General features: G+C 40.6%; 1 protein-coding gene across 1 annotated transcript in view; it reads right to left on the bottom strand.

Annotated features, from left to right (window-relative positions):
* LOC120804256 (probable G-protein coupled receptor 153) overlaps positions 1 to 21,331 on the bottom strand; it is a 38,530-nt gene extending 17,199 nt beyond the window's left edge. Inside the window, exons 1-3 of the mRNA XM_040153591.1 lie at positions 20,961 to 21,331; positions 5,350 to 5,980; positions 1,111 to 1,540 (exon numbers count right to left, since the gene is read on the bottom strand). Of these exons, the coding sequence (XP_040009525.1) occupies positions 1,111 to 1,540; positions 5,350 to 5,723 (804 nt within the window). The 5' untranslated portion in view covers positions 5,724 to 5,980; positions 20,961 to 21,331. The remainder of the gene's footprint in view (positions 1 to 1,110; positions 1,541 to 5,349; positions 5,981 to 20,960) is intronic.
* Between the last annotated feature and the right edge of the window lie 1,049 nt (positions 21,332 to 22,380).

Genomic DNA, 22,380 nt, shown 5'->3' with positions numbered 1-22,380 from the left:
TTGCTGTTATTTATTTGTCCTTTTTTGGAGAGAATTCCGTCAGCGCTTTACCCCTCCTCCAATAGACACACACTATAGTCAGTTTATAATGACACACATACCCTCCATACACATTTAGTCTGACCTACTTACAGCTCCACATGAGCAGAAACATTCAAGTTCATGTAAATAATAAAACAGAATGGTACAGTTAAAGGAACTACAGCGGAAAAACTCCACCCTCCAACTGTTCTTTTCACCTTAATTTTTTATTTTTACCCCAACCATCACTGTTCCACGGTCTCTCTCTCTTTCCAGTGCTGACTCAATTAACTTCCCTCATCCTCAGCAAACAGTTTGAGTGACAAAGAGGTCACAAAAAAGGCAGTCATCAGTCTGACCTCACTGTATGTTAGCGCGTGTGACTGTTTTCTAAGAGGCTGCCAGCTGACTCATATGAAAATACTGTACATACAAGTTCTTACTGTGAGTAGCTTACACAAAGAAAGGCCACAAAAAGACAGCAATGGGGGACACACGTTGGAACTTACTTAACCTCATAACTGACTCAAGTCATAATCATAACACACAAACTTAGTTGATATGTCTACAAACCTTAATTCAACATATGATTTTTTTTTTGTCTGTCAGGTTTAAAGCTACACTGCAAAGTACTCCGAATATTTTCAAAATGCTTTTATAATAACAGTATATTATATAACAATAATTTTATACTGTATTTCCTTAATAATTGCACATGGCCTTAGAAAACAAACTAGGACATGTGTTCCTTGCAGCTACCATGTTTGTTTGCATTAGGAAATACAGCTGCAACTTTGGAAGCAAGTTAAAACATTTTTTGATATAAATGGGCAGAAGAGTGTTTAAGATTCAGGAAATGCCTCTAAACCGGTGGGAAGTGTTGTTAATTGACCTTCTGGGTTTTTGAAGGCTCACTAGGCATTAATCTTGTAGAAAAACAGATGTTTACACACTCAGCCACAACTGATCCAGAAGTCTAACATCTGCGTAATAAGTTTGACCTGTTGGCCGATATGACCAAGCCCAGGGCAACCCTCTAATGTCCTAATTTGGTCCATCAGTAACTGCATGTTTAGGCAGTGAACTCACCAGTATGGGGAAGCCAGTCAGAAAGTCGTAGATGAAGACGATACCACTGATCAGGTAGGTGATCTGCAGCGATGTCTTTAGCGGCTCCGATCCATCAATGGATGATCTGCGCTTCCCCTGGGCATCCTCAACAACTATGGTGGGGACATTGAATTTGTTCTTGTCTGCATTGTGGCCTGCCTGAATGGAGAAGGTCTGGAAGAGAGCAATGCCAATGCAGATCACACCCATGGCCACGCTGCCACCGATCAGCAGCAGAAAGCACACGCCAAAGCCCAGGCCAATCTCTGTCACAATGAATCTGCAGTCAGACGTGTAGAAGCGGTTGATGGTGTCATGCCAGCCCACTGCCGGAAGCGTGGAAAGGATGAAGGAGACCATCCAGATGCCCATCACTGTGTGTACCGCTTGCTTCTTGGTGTTACTCAACCTGGAAGCAGAACCATAGATTTTAGCACAAAGTAAGTTTCAAGTTAAAATGGCTCTGGCTTTTTTTCTGCTGTGCACATCCTGTAAGAGTCTTAAACTTGTGGATCTTGACTCTGCTATTGGGGGATCTGAAAAATCACGATTCTACTTCTGCTAAGACTTTTGACACAAACTGTGCAGGTGCTTGGGCCAATAATACTAAAAGTACATACTGGAATTTTTAAAACTTTAAACAAACTTCAAAATAAACCATGTCTAACGAGTAAAAACTCTAAAAATTATATTAGCGTGATATAAAATATTGAAATTTTAAGATAGTGAAAGGTGGGCCCCTAATAGTAAATACAGCACATCGAGGGCCACCAACTCACACCACTCACCTGTTTGTGAACTCACAGTGTGTTGCATAAAATAATTCAAATTCACCACTAATGAGAGGTCAGACAAGGTGGTTTAATTTTATAAGGAGACAGATTGTGAAGAAACATGTCAGCAGAAAGAACCTTCCAGAAACTGCACCGTAATTAAGCTCTGGCAAATTAGTTTAAATGCCACAAAATGGCAGATCTGCAGCTCGAACATATAAGTTAAAAAAGCACCATCCCACACAGCCATCACTTGGATAAAATGGAGATGAATGGAGGGAAATCAATGCTTTGCTGATGGCAAAAGAATGTGTTTTCACATCCCACTGTCTATTTGTCATCTAGGTCTATTTCACTGAGAAGGGATTTCTGTTTCCTCTCACCTCCAAGTAATTGTTACAGTCGAGCAATTTGCTGAATGTGTTTGTGGCCTCTGGCAGTGTGGCACTTTTCAAGGTTTGCAACAGCGCACGTACATCTAAAAATATGGCAGGCAGTGACTGGTGAGCTCATTTCCAAAACTTGACAAAAGACTCTTGTATCCCGCCAAAACATTATTTGAGATATTCAAAGCATCAGCAAAAAAATCAGACATGGATTCAAATTCTTTGTGTCTTGTAGAATATATAGATAAAGTCTATTATATGACTTTTGAAACTTTTTAATCACTTTTTAGTCACTTCAGATCAGCATCTCTAAATCAGCCTCCGTTAAAAGTGGATATAATAACAAGGGGCATGTGGACAGAATTCTACAGTTTACATAAATGTACCTCTCCATCTGTGTTTGCCAAAGAATACAGTAAAGTCTCTTTTAACTGTCAGTTATCTGGGAGCAGTTTTGAGACAGATCGGAAACCCGATCTGTCTCTCTCAAGAGAACCAAGCATGTCGCCTAAAATATAGTTCAAAATGTATGGAACTAGTAAGGCATCAGGTTACATGCACCGACACATATTGAGTGGCAAAGAGGGGCAGCAGCAGCCTCTATCTTTGCACTATGGCTTTGTGCAAAGACAAGTGGGTCTTGTTGTCACTGTGAGTAATAATGCTAGCCTCTCCTGAATGCGCCTGGGGTACTTATGATGGGGAGGTTACGTGACCAAGCTGGTTGAATCTATTACCAGAGAAAGAGCATTGCAAGGGAAAATGCTCCTAAGAGATAGTGAGCGCAGGGTGATGAGAACAGCTGCCGAAGCACAAGGTTGGAATTCATAATTCAGGCCTTCAGTGTGCGTTAATGTCAGAGACAAGGCAGCCCTGCTAGCTCAGCAGGGGAAACGTGGAGGAATTTAAATCAAAGATGAACGGCAATTACACGGTGCATCACCTGAGCCATCACTTCACCATATCGTTGTTAGAAGTGACTGGAAAACAAGTGGACGAGCTGCTGAGAGGAAAGTCAATGTTTCCAGACAGGAGATGAGACAATATAGTCAGATGAGTGAGAGAACAGATGAGGGAGATAAAAGCATTTGTGTAAAGCCTGATATCTCTGTGTGGGCATCAGCCAATAGTGACAGCTGCACAAGCAATATAGATAGCTAGATTGAGATAGATTTAAAAGGAATTGTGCATATCTTGTTTGAATGTCTGCTTATCTGCATGCAGCTCCAAAATTGGCCAAGCTGACTGTAGGCTGAGGTTCTGCAGGCCTGATGCCACAGGAAGTACAACCCCTCTGTTTTTCTGCTAGGAAGGAAGAGCAAAGTAATATAATACTGATTCTCAGCACCTGTACCTCAGCACCAGTTTCTACACCATTTCAAAAACCAACGCAGTTGCTCAGCCTGTATTTGCCACAGTATTTCCTCTAGAAATGCATTCATCTGCAAATGACATATTGATCATTGAATGTGATCAGTATGCTTTTAAATGTGTTACTGTGCAACTATCATTATCATGTATCATTACAGATAAAATACCAGACTATAATCAAAGACACTGTACAATAAATCTCTGGTATTTAAATCAGAAGTGAGTGTAAAAATGTAGAAATCAATGCAATCCAAATAGTTTTTTTTCTCATTCATAATTATGATCTAAGAAATATGCCAACATAATAGTATTATTTTGTCCTTAAATGTGTTCGTAAAAGTGTAAATTTCAAAGCAACTGTATCCAAAAGCATTGGATCTGGCATTGGAACAAAAATACAGGCTGCTGTTTAATTATCATCAGCACAGGTCATGTATGCATCCCTGAATACAGACAGATATAGCATCAAACTCTTGGTGCCAAGGAAGCAGCAATGTTGCTCAGAACATCTGATTACGTGTGAACAGCAGATGTCTTGGGAGTCTAACAAGACCAAACTGGTTTTACTGCAACAGGGTGCTGGCTGTTAATGTGAGGTGAACCTGATCTTTATTATTCAGTGTTACTTTGTAAAATCGTTTGTTGTGTGGAGCCAAATGAAGCGAGAGGCTAGAGCTGGCAGATGCTCTGTCTAGAGGGTTTTACATGGTGTTACCCCAAATACCTGCAACAAGCAGATGTGTTGGCAGGAAAGAGATTTCACCTGATGCAGAGCATCCCTCTCAAAAAACTAACAAGCTAACAAGTGACACTAATCTAAACAGCAGTACCATCCCATCTGAGGAGTCTGGTCAGAAATGCAGGGAGAGGCCCAAAATTTGCAGATTAAATGCCAGAATGTTGTCTTTCAATGTGTCTTTGCAAGATGTTGTGTTTATGGAAAGCCTTGTCAGAGGTTAAAATTTAACATCTTTTTAGAAATTATATTGCTGAGTATTTTTTTAAAAGAAGGAATGGTTGAATGTAAAAAATGCAAAAAGTACAGTTACCAGATCAGAGTCTATAAAAAGGTGTTTCATTTTCAGTATATCAGTGCATCTACAGTATCTTGCTGAATAAAACACATTCATGTTAATTCACCTGCATATTTATAGAATATACCAAGTTGAAATGTGTGTGATGGAATTTGCAAACACATCTTAAAGGGTAAGTTCCACTTAAATAACAAATCAAAATATATTCTCTCTCTTTCCTCTAGTGGTATCTAGCCATGGAAATAATCCACAGAACACACTGTCAGCAGTTTTCATGGTGACCATTTCTTCAGTGAAATGTACTGTAGTTCAAATAAAAACTGTTTACAGCACACTCTCTGTATAAATCAGAGTAACCAGGACATTGTTCATGGAAAGAAATGTTGCTAGAGATTTTTTAATGCCATTTTTAATGGTGTGAGGAAAATAGAAATAAAAAAAAAAAATTCAAAGCAGAAATCTCAGAGACAGGTATCTAAAACGTGGCAAATAAAGCCAAAATGATCTCCTGTGGTATGATACACTACCAGAGATAGGTTTGTTATTTGGCTGAAATGACCTTTTTTTAAAAATGGCACTACCTAAGTTAGGAGTGTAATCTGAACAAGTATCAACAGGACAATTTAATAAAAACAAAATCATAAACTGTCTTACCTGTAGTTTACAGGCCAGCGTACCATCCACATGCGGTGATAAGAGAGCGAGGTGACAGAGAAGCAGGTGACCAAAGTGAGAGTGTAGAAGGTGGAGACAAACACCTTGCACAGACCCTCATTCCACTCGTAGTTGGAGTGCCGACGGCGCAGCGTTATGACACAGTACATGGTGATGGGGATGGCCATGTTGAGGATGTGCGTGCCCGCCAGCGTGCAGATAAGGAACTCCAGCGGCTTCCACTTTTTCTGCTTGGCACTGACACTAAGGATGCTCCAAGTGTTGGCCAGGATGGACACGCCCGAGCAGACCAGCCAAGCCAGCGTGTTGGCGTTGATGACGTCATCCTTCATGGTGGTTACCTCATCCACCATGTTGGAGTGGGGCAGGGCGGAGCCTCGGGCGCCTCAAGGAACTGTTGGCAAGAGCAGGTACACGCGAGGAGAAGGAGGAGGTGGTGATGGGCAGGAGGGGATGCAGGGCGTTGGGCAAGGCAGGCATCCTATCTGGGTGGGCGTGCACTCTCCATTGGTTGGGCACAGCGGGGAAAGGTCATAGCAGTGTTGGGACACAGTTGGACGTTAGAGGGGCAGGATGGTAGAGCCGGGCCCGTTTCTTTAGAAGCCTGAGGCTGGGGGGGGGGGGGGGGGTAGTGATTAGAGACAGAGGGAGTGAGGATGTAAATAAAATTATATTAGTCAGTCCAATTCAAAATGATCCTTATTCCTACATAATCCTTCATCCCAGTGGACTAATAGGGTTACATTAATCACAACAGTTGAACTATTACTGTAATACTTAAAGCCATCCATATCATGTGGTTAAGTGAGAACAGTAAACAGTCAGCAGGGCTAATTTCAAAAATGCTGCGGGCAATATGACAGAGAATTGCACAAAGCTACAGTCACGTACGACTGCTATTTTACAGAAAAAAACGTGAATCACAAAAGTAAAGCCAAACTGCTCTAATGGTCATAGGTATGCAGGGAGCTATAAATACCGAATAGCAGCATGATGGGAATCCTTTGCATATGATGCCACGAAAAAATGAAAAAAAAAAGTTGAGAGTTAGCGCTGAAACAGTTAATAAATAACAGTTAATAGCTGATCAATTAGAACTTCATTGACAAGAACTTTGATAATCAATTAATTGTTAAAATCATTCATCAAGCAACAATGTAAAATATACGCTGTTCCAAGCTCCTCAAATGTGAAGATTTGCTGCTTTAATATCATTGTAAATTGAATATCATTTGGGTTTTGGGCTGTTGATTAGATAACTGACAATTTATAGACGAAAAGATTAATGCTGATAATATTTAATCAATATATGAAACCATAATTAAAATAACTGTGAGTTGCAATCGTGCTTATGGTGTTATTTTTTGCTGATGCTGTGATAGAGTTGTTGATTCAACTTGACAGCAATTTGTAGACATCACTTTGTGGTGTTGATTTACAAGGCTTTACTGTATTGTAAAGTGTTTCTGTTTTTTTCGTTTGTTGGTTTTTTTTCCCCTCAATGTTGTTATGTTGACATTACAACACAGAATCTTATGCTGTCTTGGTACAAGCAGCTATGTAAAGAACACACACATAAAAAAAGCTTAAAGCTTGCTACAGTTTTGGTCAGTTTTTTGAGAGCCATTTCCAGCTAAACACAGCTCCAGCCAGAGAATCATCAGAAGAGGATGACTTTGGTTCGCTCGCTGTGGAGTGAATAATGCTTGGCACAGCTGGAGTATGTTGTCACATCTATTTCCTGTCTTTTGGCTTGTCCAAACACTGATGTGCTGTGGGCAAGACCCCTGAGTGGGGACACTGGAAATGACAAGAACAACGTCATCATCACACTGCTATTACTTCCAATGATCTATTCCTCCTCTCTCACTTTCCCCTCCAATGGTACCCTAAACATCGGATAGCCAATCAGATTCAGTCCTGCTGATGCTGAAACGTGTGAGGCAGCATCAGTATGCTTGTCAGGACCTGTGTAACCATATGAATAAGGAGATGTTCTGGTAAAGGTATCATGAAATAAATTAAATTTCAAAAAGCCTCATGTTCACACCAAAGCATCCACTCTGGTGACTTTACCATTTGGCCAATTAGCCTCCAAGTAACACCAAAAATGTAAAGTCTCAAGTCTGTTTCAAGCAAAATATGGCACAGTTTGATAGGAATTAAATAAAAGGTACTACATCAAAACACCTACTACTGGAAACGATGCCAAAATGACATCTGACAGCCAGAGGTGTCTCATGCTTGGACAGCTGAGAGTATAAAAATGTACTGAGGGCAAACCACAGTCTGGACTGATTCTTGTAAACTACAAACAGCTAAATCTATCTTGCTTAGCTCAAGTTAAAGGGACTAGGCATGGATTTCTTTTTCTTTTTTTAACTTGCTCCCATTAAAACAGGTTACCAGCTCAAGCTCATCATCCATTTGAATTCTGTTTAAACATTGTCCAGTGTGAATGTTTACAAACCAAACACAAAAACAGAAGATAGTAAAAAAAAAAAAAAAAAAAAAAATTTTTTTAATGTAATAACAAAGCAACTTCATCAGTAAAATTTCACTATGGAGATGATCAAAGAGAAGACACTGAGTTAAAAAGTTTTGTCACACCCTGAAAAACCCTAAAAAACACATTAAACCAGGCTGGGATATATCCTCAGCTGAGTCAAACACTAAAGCTCACAACTGTCTCACAAAAATCCACCACAGCTTGAGCCAAATCCCTCCCAAGTCCACCTAAAGTTGCGCCACAAAGCAGTTTGTGAGTTTCTTAATGAGGAGTTAAACTTGGAGTGAAGTTTGGCCATAGTTATCCTGTCGAGACATATTTGTGTGATTCACGGGCAGCTAGAGTTCCCGTTCAACACCTCCTCAGGTCTTGGGCGCAGAGTAAATCACTAGCTCCCTCACAGCCTGTGGTATGATTTGATAAAACGTAATTTCCCCTCTCTGTTGATTACCCCACCCCTCCTCACTCTTCCCCTCAGTGGCAATACGCTGTACTCTGTCACCCTGGCCCTTTTCTTTTAATGCATGCACAGATTATCCTCTGCCCAAGTAACTTTTGAGTAGTTTTGGGAAGTAAATTCCCAAAATTCACTGATCTGCAATTGTTCTCATCTGCATGTCGCAAAGCCACAGATCAGAAAAGCAAAGGTGAAATGAACAGTGAATGTAACCACAGAGAAGCATCACCCAACCCCGAAGTAACCCCAAGCACTACACAGGCTTTATAGCAGTTCTCAGCTCCTTGTTTTGGTCTTCCTGCCCACAACTTTACCGTTTTGTCCACTGTCATCCCTCTCATAATTTCACTTGCAGCCACAGCAGGCAGCTAGTTTCACTTAAAAAGCTCTAAAACATCTGTATGTTACTCGTACGGCACCTGGTTTTTGGAATCAGTCATATTAATGATGACTTCATCCCACTTAGGTGATCCAGCTCTAGGACTCTGCATGCTCCCTCCCTAGCACACCAGGGCAATTAATGGAATGGAGCCAGTGTTAATGTTATTATTTACACATATGCTCTTTGTGCTTTACCGAGTCAAACTGTCGCTGTGAAAGGGGTCTATAAGCTGAAATCAAAACAAAAGTGCTGCAGAGTGAAGATGATTTTTCAGTGGGCTCGTCAGTACAAACATTCACCCTTTTACGTTATGGGTACTCACTAACTCAAAAACTATGCATAGTTTAGGTAGCATTGCTGTATTTGACGCCAAATAAAAAAAATCACATATTTTGAAGCGCCCAGAAACGTGTTCCTACAATATCAGAAACAGTTTGTGATACATTCAGAAATAACTTCTGGAATCACATTCCAGATATTTAAGTGAACAAATGGTTAGGACATGTAGAGCCCCTTTTGTATGTAAGAAAAAATAAATATTCCTCAGTTTCTTTGACTGGAGATGACCTAATTCATGACAGAGAGGAGGCCTCGTCAAACAGTAAAAGCCCATGATCATTAATCAACTGATCAATTAGCAGGCATTACAGTGTATTACAGTGTATTTTTATTGAGATTTAAGACACAATTATACACAGTAGAGACAGGGTTACAGTGTTTGTTAAGCACAGAAAGAGCAAATTATTTGTTATTTCAAATACCTATGCATTAACCAAAATAAAATTCACAAACGGACAGAAATCAAGAGATAGGAGCGTCTGTTTTGCACACGCTCCAACCCCAGTACTGACAGTTTGTGGACCTTTCCATCTACAGGCTATCGAAGGCAGCTGTAAGGGCAGCTAGCCAGAGATGCCTCTGCTTGATATAGAGGTACAAGGTAATTACACTTTATCTTGTAAATCACTCTATCAGTGCCTTTCCTCTTTATTTTATTCTGTTCTGTTATCATTTACTTGGTTGTGCCTTCTACAGGGTTAACTGGACATAAGAAAAAAAAAAACATTTCAGTCACGGTGAAGGAGTTGGTCCTTTGGCTTGTTTGATTCATGGTGAATTAAAAAAAGAAAGCTGTCACATAATATTTCTTGCAGCCATTGAAAAACTACAGAGAAGACCACTTAAGCAGCAGTGTGCTCCAAGATCAAGATAAGTAATTTTTCAACTCAGGCACAACATTACCCAAACAAGTCCCCTTTCTATCTTTCCAGCTGTGTTCGTAATTTACCCACATAGGCAGAGAGCAGCGGAAAATACACTCTACGCCCTTCTGCTTGTGGGGGTTCAGGAGGCTCGAGAGGGTCAGTGGCAGCTTTCAATTAAATACAAGAAATTGCAATAAGGTCTAACAAGGTTATTCCAGGATGTTTTTCTGTAGTTTTTCTACCTCTGGGAACAGCTGGACATACTTTAAGGAGATTTAAAACAAATGATACATGAATGGCATTTTTAACCGGTGATGTAAACTTTGGTCAGTTTTTTTTTTTGTGCCTCTTTCCCTTTTTGATGATTCCAGCCTTTATGTAGAGTCACTCTCTACCTCACTTTGAGATAGTTAACCTTCAATGCTTGTTCACATATTCAGAAATAAGCAGTGTTGAGGGGCCATTGTTGTTTTGTTAGCTTATATGCTGATTCTATCGAGAATTCACAGATGACTTCGAGAAGTCTGTAGGCCTATTAATGCCAATGTTGACTGTACATTGTACTGTGTCCAGTAGCTTCCCAGTTCTGTTTATACACAGTTATGCTCGGTGGAATTCTTCCTCATTCTGACTAAAATTCAAAAAAACTCAGCCAGTCTTCTCAAGGAGCACCTAACCAGGCCGAATCAGGGCAAAAAACTGGATTCAAATGCACCTGATCAGTGTGCTGCCTTCGAAATCATTTTTTCACAGTGCGTATCCAGAGATCAGAAATGCAAAATGCAGACACAGTTAATTACGTCTACAATGTGGTAAACTCTGCAATACAACCTGAAGTACAACACCAGCCTAGGCTACGAATTAGATCGAGAGATAGAGTCTTATTTTGTGGCACAAACATCAAATTGAGATTTAAGTGTCACATTTTGATCTTTAACACAATCCTCTCTTGTGTGAGTTGGCTGGAAAAAGAAACGCTGGCTTCTGAAACAGAAAACAAGTGACGAATACTAACACCAAATAATAGCAACTAAATTAACCCTACGCCAGACAACAACATTACTATTGCACAATTCTGCGAAAACCCCTTGATTAAGTCCAATGCCAATATTTTAAAATCTTGCTTTATACAATATATACACATGGCAACTACAATTATGGTTTGTGAAACATTGTGTTAATGTTCAAACTCTGACATGGAAGTTTGACTCGCTACATGCCCATCCGCCACCATCTGCCTTGGTCCAAAAAACGACACACTACACCCTACATTGGCACTGAACAATGGTATTAGTCATAGTTGCAGAATCATCCATTGAATGTAATTCTTAGGATAGATGATTGAATTTAACATAATCACTGGATTGGATTACTAAAAATTAGGTTTAGCTTTACTTCAGAAAGTTTATTTGAATCCCCATGAGTTGTTACCAGTGGCAGCAACTACTGTACTCTTCCTGTTAGAGGAGTAAACACAGACAAGGATGAGTTCAAGCTTATCTTCTGTTCGGAAAATGGGCTCAAGGAAACATGACAAACGTTCAAAAATACAATGTTCAGAAAATGAAAGGACAAGAAGGTGATATCTCCCTTCGACTTGGCTGTACAGTATATTTGACAGTTATGTATGTGTCTGGCTTATTCTAGTGCCTCCCATTAAAATCTGAGCAGGTCTGTTTATGGAGTTTAATTTGTAGGTTTAAGGTTTTCAAGGCCCAGTGTCACCCTTAAGATCTATAAATTATCTGTAGTAACACTTGACAGGTCCTGGATCATCATAGTCATGATGTGAATACTAAAACTGTGATGTATCCTCTTTAAAACACGTCTCCAGGCTTAAAGCCAAACAGCTTCATTTTATATTTTGGTACAACAGCTGCAGTAGCTTTTAGTGTGAAAAAGAACACATACTGTAAACACTGGCAGTAACAACTATGAGGATTTTGTTCAGACTCAGAGTAACACTACAGAACAAACCCAGTAAAATTTCATTAATTAGCCCATTACTAACCCCCATTAAGAACCCTTCAAAGGATATGCAGTGCAAATGCTCTGTTGTTTAACCGCTTGTTTTTTGTTATTTAGCTAAAGGACTCTGGATCATAATCAGCAGCTCATTTGCATCTCCTCTTCATTTTTCTCTTTACTTTCTCTTACTAGAAGCAATTTCTGAGCTGTCTTTACCACACGAAAACCCTGCTTACAATAAACTGCCATGGACAGGAAATGCAACAAAACTGTTTTTCAGTGACAACGGGTGAACTCTGAAAACAATGACGTTTAATTACAGAAATCACAAAAACTATGTTACTCATCGTCTGAGCACTAACAACAGCTTTAAGGAAGTATTATTAGAAGAAATTGTAGTAATGTATGAGCGATAATAAGAGTGTTAGTTGTAGTGTTCGGAGAAGTTGACGTTGTTGTGGTATAGTGGCTGTCATATAAGTGCTAGTGGTAGTAATAGGAACAGCAGCGGTAGTAGTTGTAGCCCTGTTTCTTTTTTTTTTTTAACACTTGACTGACGTGCTTCCTAACCATAGTGGAACTAATGGCTTGATCACCCACAAACCCCTGGGCCTCCAAGCGAAATCTGTCCTCTACACTGGGGAAATCAGCACCAACAATTACACACAAGACTTAAGCTCTGAAATGAAGATACTGAATGCTAACAGAGTTACACTGAAGTGTTGATACAAAGAAGATCAGAAAATAGAAATATGCCATGTTTTTTGATCATTGCTCATTTAACACTTCCTCCTAGCCTACATGAGTTTTTACGGCCAAATGGGAGGAACTGCTTTAGACCACAGGTACGGTAAAAAATTCATATTTTGACCTGATGAAACTTGGTTGAACAATCAGCCTTTGGAACAAGAAATGTAATGTGATCTCATGGGATTATGTGCAAATAACACACCACTTTAAGGACATTTCGCGTGTCATGTCTACGCATGTTAAGCTTTTCACGTGTCATGTAACGCTGTTTTGGTTAGGGTTAGGGGTTAGTCAGTGGAGAAATGACACGGCATGAAATGATATGCGAAAAGCAAATGATAGGAATGATGCCTTTGGGCGTAACAAGCTGTGGTGTCGAAGGTACCTTCTTTCAAGTGCTTTAGTTCCTAATACAGTATACCGCTAATATTTTATTAAGGTTTTCCATTATAGTGACACAAATTGGTTTATAAAGTACTGTAGTATTATAGATGATATCTGCATCTTCCACCAGCAAGCCGCAGAACACATTAGAGAGCAGAAAAACGACTCCTGATAGCTTAATTTTATCTATTACAGTGCTTTCTACCCGGATTTTTGTGTTTCCATAAAGATTTGTCAGCATTACCGTTTTCATTTCTAGGCACAGCGTAATTCCTCTCCTGGATGACTTACTTATCACTTTGCACATTAGTCACATTTTGAACTACTGGGGAAAAAAAAGGGAAATAACATTTTTTGATACTTCATCTCAAACTATAATCAGCTGAAATACAGAGAGAAGGAGACAAGCGTGCCTAGACAGATTTTGGCAGGCATAAAGATGGATTTATCCCCTTAAACAAAGGCCAAAATGGATGACAGTGTGTCTGAATGAGATCAAACCAGTAATTACACAGAAACCTGTACCAAGGAACATGATGATTTTCAAGGCTCCATCTAACCATGCGCGTCTCCACGATGTCGGTCAGAGCATTGGGTGTGGTGCAGAGTGAAAGCCGGCATACATGTGTGGTGCTGACCCACATCTCTCAGCTTCAAATTGGCAGGAGCTGGAGTGGACGAGGGGGAGTGGACCTCCTTTATAAGCTTCCTGCTGACAGGTGTGATGCATGGGGTCTTATTGCCCGATCAGCCACTCATCCCTGGAGCTGTCAGAGAGGAAAATAATCTGCCCCGGGAGGCAGCACGGTTTTCCCCAGAGCACAGCCACAGTGTTTAATATTATATCTCTGATGCTTACCCATGACAGGTGCTTTACTTTGAAAGTCAAGTCAGCAGTACCTACTTCACAATCATTTCACAGTTACAAACAGTCAGGCTAGGGATCTGCCCAGTCCTCTACCGCTTTTGTAAGTAGAATACCAGGGACATTCATTCATTTCCATGTCCCACTTTAAAGAAACTTTGTTTAGTTACGTTGACTGATATCTGTTTGAGGTTATGTATGTTATTTTTTTTCTCAAGAAATTAGGGTAAAAAAAAACGTATTTTTGCTTCTAATGTGTATTTTGGTGGTGATTTTGAGAATCAACAGGAGAGAATCACATTTAGCTGCGGTGTTTGCCTCTTGCTGGTCCAAGGTCAGCTCCATCTACAGGTACCCCCTTGCCCTAATCTTGAGCCAGGAAAATCCCTGGTGGTTAAAGAAAAGGCAACATACGTTTGGGACTATTTGATCCTGAATATCATCAATTCTGGTGGAATATTCACATTTTTATCATTGGTATTATCATTGGTATTAAAAACATTCTTGGGTTGTAAACACCATCACAGGTCAGCCTAAGAAATGCCTAAATAAATACCCTGACCTCTGAAGTTTTGAAGTTAGTCCTTCACAAGATCTTATATGCAAAGATAGAAGACACATAGTTTACAGGTTTGACATTTGTACCAGAGGAACATTCAGCCAGGGAGATGAATTACCAGAAGCATTTTTCTGATTTTAAAGTGGCTTCTCAAAAGTTATTAATCAAAATGTTCAGACAATTGACCTCCTGGTGAGAGGGAACTGGCATTTTAAAAGAATAAAAAAAGAGACTTTATCAGATGTTAAGGTGAAGAAAATTGTCTGTGATGGACAACACAACAATTTACAGCCAAAATTAAAATTAAACACATACCTCTATTATAACAACTTAACAGTTCAAAATGATGTTTGCCATTTTTATAATTTTATCAGTATAGTTCAATAACAGTATCAGTACTAATGTGTATGAAATATATTGCAAAACCTTGCAACTATTTCATCATATATTTTATTATAGTTTCAGCCAGTTTTAAATGTGGTGCAAGGTGACACCCACACAGTGCAGGTGAAGAGCTCTCATTCACCCCATGAAAGATAAAAGTGGCCCTCAAAGGCCAAAACACTATAAGTCCTACTCATCTCCAGTGAGTGCTCATTATCTAGTTATCAGTGAGAGTCCCGGAGAGGTTCCTCCACGCGTGATAAATGATCAGCAGGACCGGCTGTAACCCACTGTCCTGCAGAAAGACTAAGACACCTCAAACAACGTACCTCTTTAAAACTCAGGAGGTCGATATCTGTGACCACCGTAGAACTGTGGGTTTAACTTTTTTACAAATTAGTATTCCTGGAAGAAAGGAAGAATAGATGACAGTCCGGTCATGCCTTTGGGTTTTTCTGAATTATCCTATAGGGATTTTTTACTGGGAGGGGTTACTTTCTCACAAACACAGGTAACATCATCATTAAAGGGAAAAAGAAAAATGAATAAAGGAAAAATGTCTCCCTTTATCCCTATTGGTAGTTTGTCCTTCCTACTCCTGATTGGCTGAGAGTCATTTCCAGGAGCGCCTCTACTGATTTTTAAATTGTCTATCTTTTTTATTATATGTAGCTCCATTCAAATGCCTTGCATACCTATCAAAAGCCAAAACGCTTAATTAAAATCTATTAAGATTCCTGTTACCACTCGCAGTGTGTTCACACTGGGCTCTACACCCAAAGAAGGAAGCAAAGCAGAGTGTTAGGCATTGTTCAGACTGCCAACCCAAATCTGTTTTTTGTTTTTGTTTTTTTGGCATAACCAGATTGGATTCGGATTGATTTTAGAAAGTCTGAACAGTAAAAAACTACATGAAACAAGATTTTTTCAAATCCGATCCAAATCACCTTTGGAGGTGTTTTGAAATGTATTTCCAATCAGATTTCTACAGATGCATCTCAGTTCGGACACTCTGACCACTTAAATCTGATTTCAAAGTGTCTTTTGCATCACTCGCAACGCAACAAACAATGAGGATGTCAAATGCAGACTGACAGAATGAGCAGAATCTATGCTACTACAGAGCAGAGCAGAGGCAGAGTACTGCCAGAGAGTAGAGGGTTTTTTTGGTGCTATGGAGGACAACGACAACAACGGTCCATGAACAGACGCCAAATAAATTGTCTGCTGGCACTTTGGGGGGAGGCTTCTTTCCAGGCAAAGACCTCAATTTCACATGCTTTGCGTCAGAAAGCCACGTCACCAGCATAGCTACGCCTAAGTCGCTACCACAGCAACCCATGCAGATAGGTTGGTGATGTCTGGACACACAAATCTGATCTGATCACTTGCAAATAACAGTGAGGACAGTTTGTCTGAAAAATCTGATTTGAGAAACAGATCGGATTTACATGCAGTCTGAACAAAGCCTTAGGAACTTTATACAGCAGCTGGTAGGGACCTGCTCAACTTCCAACCAAACAAATGGCCTTCCCTCCACAGTAAGAAATACCTTAAACCACAAACCCCAGCTGTTTCTATTTACATGATAGCCAGAGGGCTTACTGTGTCACCAATAACTGACAAGGACTCTTCATCCCTTCATCAGATCAGCCATTGGTAAAGCGCTATCACATTAGATACTCTGCTTCACCGCACTGGAACCAGACTGGATCTCTTATTGTGTATGTTGCATAGCAACTGCATCAGTCTTGAAGGAAGCATTCAGTATGAAAAGCATAAAGTTTGTGTCACAGTAACTGCATGTTTTTCCTTATAAATATAAACCACTCTATTAAACTTTATTGTGAGTTACGGCTTTAAACCATGCTAAACCATAAAACTGGCACTGCTGTGCTGATCTACTAGCACTTCTTCTCATGTACTATTTCTTAAATCAAGCCCATGTAACTCTTCCTGAGCAGCTCCGAAAGTATCAGAAAATGTTAATTACGGTATATTGGCACACTGAATTTCCCTACATTTCTCGAGATTCTCCCGAGTCAGCTGCTTTACAGTAATGACTCCATCATTAGGCAAGAGCTAGAGCTAAGCTGTATCCGATATCACTCCCTCATTAACTCATACACCATTCCCTATATAACATCCACTATACAATACTCTCTAATACTCTGTAGTTATGAATTGTCATCTTTCTACTAGTCACCACTGACAAGTGTAGTGTCACACAAGTGTGATTTTCATATCCATCAAATGCAGGACTTTGTACTGTGGAATTGTTGGACACTTTATGAAGCACACATTTCAGACTGAGAATTTGAACTCTCAAATAAAATGGTGGATGGGAAAATGTAGTGCACTAGGTAGCAAATGTAGAGTGATTTGTACACAGCCCTAGTCATACAGGACCAAAAACAGGAAAGAGCAAATTTCTTTTCTGCTGAGGTACAGTGGGATTACTTCTTGTTTTGCTCTTGTGATAAATGAAAGACAAAGTAATTCAGAGTTGAGTCAGAATCCAAAAACTACGTTGGGCATCACAGCAATTTGCAATCACTGCAAATGTTTTTCCTTCACAATTAGGAATGCAGAGCTGCAGTTTAGGAGGTTCATTTGCCCAAATGTCAAACCAGCGTCATTTAAAGAATACTTGAGCTCCATCTCCAACAACAGTTGGTCTATTAATGGCCTGCCTGGTCTATCAAACTTCGGTGAAAGGATGAAAATACTCATCGGTTACATGCTGGAAAAATAAAAGCTATCCAAAACTATTTTCCCAGAGTTTTATATCCACGTCACCATTTCGCTCCAGCCTATTTGGGGTAACACAAGGCCAAAGTTCAGTTTGCAGTAGCTGATATATGTTCAACTATGAATGAAGCATTTTCTTCAGAACATCGGAATTTGGTGTTACTTGAGTAGGATGGCACTCTGAATTTCAATGCCAGACGACGGCTCGCGTTTCATACAGCGTACAATGATCATCCCATAGTGAGTAACTCTTCTTAGTTGCTGTCATTGTAAAGTATTCACTTACAGCATATGACACCGGACAGCAAATATGCACATGCATTCACACTCAAGGACTGAAACAACAACAGTAACATGTTGTGAGCAAATGCCCCTTCCGCTTAATCACAGCAATTCCCTAATGCACAGCGGGGAGGCACAGTGAGTTGGCAGCCTGCTCTCCAACCAGAGGACCTAGATTCAAGCCCCTGTGTCAACGATGCTCCACTGAAGTCTCTAAAGTGAACCACTGAAACTCTATCAGCTCCAGTCATCAGAAAATAGAAAGCTCTAAAGGGGCTCTATGACCATGACCTCTGACCTCCCTGTCAAGAGATGTAAGCTAAGACAGTTTCCTCGACTGAATCGATATCCTCCTGCTGTAGGTTGTACTTTGAACCACCAAACTAAATGCGATGCAACCTCCTTGATCAATGTGCCAATACCTTCACTACTGAAACTCAATACTTTTTGAGAATGAAACGGATAGTCTCCCTAGTGCCAAGTATAAAGACAACTTGCTCCTGAATCAGACATTCTTAAAAATAAAAAAAAATTCTATCCTGTAAAGTAAGGAATCAAGGAAAGTATAGTTTTAATATTTATTCTCAAGCTCCTATCGTTGCCAGTGTAAAAAAAAAAAACTTCAAACATCAGCCAATTATTTTACAATGGGAAGACGAGGAAAGCATCAATCAGTAATTAATGAATCGAGTATGATGAGATGATGTTGTCAGAGTGTCACACAATACACTGATTCAAGCACATCTCCCACTGATGCAGCATGATCTTGAATATCCAATAGCATTAGATTAAAAATCACTGATTAAAGACTCATCAGTTAATATCAGTGGTATTGTATTCAGAGGCACTCTGAGGAAATCCAAAACTTCAGCTCTCATTGGCATCTGCAGTGCAGTGCAGTTAATTGGAGTCTGAGAGTCCTCTCTCCACAGTTACCATAAAAATAATACCATTAAGACATCCTCAGTGGGTATCTAGTTTCAGAGTTAAAAACATTTTAAACCTATGTTGTAGCTGATTCGACCAACTTCCAAAAGGGTTGTAATTTGCTGGGCTATTCAAAATCCAACTAAGTTTAGACTAGTTCACTTGACATAGATAGTGGCCATTATTTAGTTGGGCCTGTGAGGATGCATTAACAAACTACTACTGCAACCAAGCTTGTGCAGTCATTGGAGAGCAGCAAGCTTCCAGCAATTATATGTCATATCAACGGCGATTTCCATAATTCCCTCCCTGTACTTGATTGTCCTTTAACACAAAGCTGCAGTAAATACATAAGATTACCGGCCGTAGTTATTAAGAGGTCACAAGCAAGAAACCAAAATGCTGTTTGATGTTCCTGGGGCACACTTTAAGAACGTCTCTTAGCTGAGCAACCAGCTTGTCACTGAGTAAGTAGTTGAATTTTTCATCACAAGTGGAAACCTAGAGGCTCTCTTCCTGTATATGTTAAGCTACTTCCAACTATGACTGTCGCTGGATCACCGGGCACCATATGGCAGAGGGTTTAGAGTTTTATCTCAGAAACAGGCATGCATTTTAAGGTGGTGGAACAATGCAACACATTAAAAATGAAAATGAAGATTGATTATTAAATTCAAACCGGCGCAAGGGACTTGAAAGCATCCAGAAATGATTTGAGTTTTTAAATATCCTTCTTATTTAATTAATGCCATATTACCATATAATGCTGTCTGAGGAAAGACAGAATCTTTTCAGAGTGTTGTGGGAAAAATAGAACAGTGTGAACACGGGCTAACACGGTCACAAAATGACAGAGCCAAGCGTGTGACTAACAAAATGTCACATATGCCCTGTGAAACACTGAGATTTGTAGTGAGGCTTTGTGATGTAGCAGCAACTGTCACATGTAGGCTACAGCTTTCTCTCTGAGCAGGGAATGTGCCGATTGTCCTCCACAGTCTAACTCTGGCGTCTTACTTCCTTATTATTCAAGTCAGATGTTCATGTCGAGAAAATTGCGGGAGAATGAGAAAACATGTAGCTTTGTGGGCAGGCCAGAAGTTTTGTTTTTTTTTGAAAAATCACTAAGATTATATGCATGCTGAAAAGAAATTTCTTGGCAGGGAAATAACTCAATGTTAAATGCATTTGGCCTCGTATAGGAGTTGTTAATGTACTGTATACTCAGACCATCTTAAGTCCATCATTACTGTGTATGCTACTCTAATGGAAGGAGTCAATATGCAGCTATACTCCACACCATTACGTCTAAAAACCAAACCAAACAAGTTGGAATGTTTGATGCTGAATTTTGAAGTATTTCTACTCTTTTCAGCTTCATATTTGGGTTGAAAATCAGCAAATCACGTGTGCTTTCTTACATTCCACATTAAAATATTAGATTATGTAATACATCTTGATAAAAACAGCTAAGGAGAAAAACACAAGGAGGACATGAAGTAGCACTGATAGAATCAGTGGTGGGGGGGTGAAGCATTGCTAAAATTGTGCACAACACATTTCCAAGCTTGCCTCTTTGCATGTCCCCCTTCCATGCTGATAAGACTTGCGAAGTTGTTGTTTTTTTGAAGATACTCAGTATTCTTTTCTAATGTCAGCAACCGCTTAGTTAATCTAAGGACACTACCAGGATGTTTGTTCCTTTTACTGGTGCGTTTTTCTTTCTGTCACCAACCCAGTGTTAACTCAGTGTCTAATCTCGGTCCTCTCCAGTAATCCCACACCTACCAGCTCTGTGCCATTGCCATTCTGAATCCAGCGCACTGTTTTAACGTGAAAGACGCTCCTCGCTCAGCCTCGAGTGCGTACTATTTGTCATTCAACGTTTCAGTTAGGCAACTTCTTCATCCGCATTCGTCTTGCACGGAATTCGGTTGTCTCCGATCCCCAAAATAGGTCAGATCTGCACTGTGGGACCACAGGAATGTTACATTTTAACGCAAAGATATACGTTGATATACTTTTCCCCCGTCATGAGTTGAGCTGCCCGTGCTGCAGGACACCACCTGTTTGGATGAAGCCTTGTCGTCTTCTTGCACCTATGAAAACGATCTAATCCCCGGTGAGACTGACATTGCTGCAATCAGCTGTGTGAGTCTCGTCTTACCTTTGACAAGACGTTTAGGCTCCTAGGGGCTCATTGCTCCGGGAAACGAAAGCGCTCTGGTGGAGTCTCATGACTTCAGGTCCGTTAAAGTGGCTTCCCAGCATTCCCATGCCCCAAGCCGAACAGCGGCGGCGAGTGTCGACAGCCTCAAGTTAGAGGAATGACCTGCGAAATGAAGGATGAGCCCTGAAACACCACATCACCACAGCTGCCGTACCCCTCTCGTATCTCGCTGCCCTCTTTGTCTCATCGACCGGCGGGAGGGGGGAGGAGAAAAAAAAAGAAATGAGGACAAATGATCGACGAGTCGGGTTAAAATTTGCAGCTTCTTCACCACGCGGAGGGCGGTCGCGCGAGAGCACGAGCGCTAATAGGCCCGGCGGTTTTAGGCAAAAGACGGATTTTCTTCTCCCATCCTCCGACGGCGGCAAAGGCGCGCGGCGGATGAGGCAGGACTGCCGCGCGCTCCCGACAGCTTCGGGCTCGTGCGCGGCCGAGACTCTGCGTGGCCGTGGGAGTGAAGCGCGAATGAGAAATAATTCATAGAAAAAGAGGGCGGCATTTTAACAGAGCGAGAGCTGCCCCTGCATGTTGCACGTTGGCTTTGCATAAAAGCAGGTCCTCTGACCTCCGGATGAACACGAGGGTGTGCTTTCGCTAAAGGTCTCATTTGAATTAGTTGATTAAAACCTGGCTTCATTAAGAGGAAGCCGGAGAAAATAAGACTATTGCAGGTGGCTACAAGTCTCTAAGTCGAATCGAATCTCATTTTGCCATAGCATCCATCTTTATTATCCACACAATTTTAAGATGGACCACTGCATCGAGCCTCCCATATGTATCAATCGCATTATTGCACGTCGTTTTCTCCTGCTATTCATGCTCCTTTAAATGGGCCCTTTTCATTGACATTATAGGACTTGTTATGTAAGACTGGATGATTTCTGAAAGAACGCCCCCCCCCCTCGGGGCTTAGATTGTACCCAGCGAGAAAACTAACAGGCCCTACACGGGAGAGGTCCCTGGTGCATTAGCTTTTCCCCACTATTATATAGATCAATTTCATTTTTATTTACTTGGTGGACGGTCTGAGGAGCAGCGCGCGCTCTCCCTCCTTCCCATTCATTAAAATGGATACACACAACCACACCTGGGCGCTGCCGGTGCAGTCACGCAGCCGGACTATCCAGAAGCCTACTGAAGTGCTTTAACAAGCAAAGCTCCGCTAGTTACTCAGGCCGAGTAGGACATTTCCCCTGAGTTCCCCAGCTGAACCAGTCAATACTAACAGCACCTAAGGACACACTGCAGCCTCAAGGTTTACATTCTTCTTGTTATTCAACATCTTATCTTGCATAATGGACCTGAAGGCAGAAAAAAAGTACATTCTATCTGAATAAATGCTGCAAATGTGCCTTGT

The sequence above is a fragment of the Xiphias gladius genome, chromosome 18 (assembly GCF_016859285.1).
Source record: "Xiphias gladius isolate SHS-SW01 ecotype Sanya breed wild chromosome 18, ASM1685928v1, whole genome shotgun sequence".
In the NCBI taxonomy this organism is placed as follows: domain Eukaryota; kingdom Metazoa; phylum Chordata; class Actinopteri; order Istiophoriformes; family Xiphiidae; genus Xiphias; species Xiphias gladius.
This window is presented reverse-complemented; position numbering and strand designations above follow the sequence as displayed.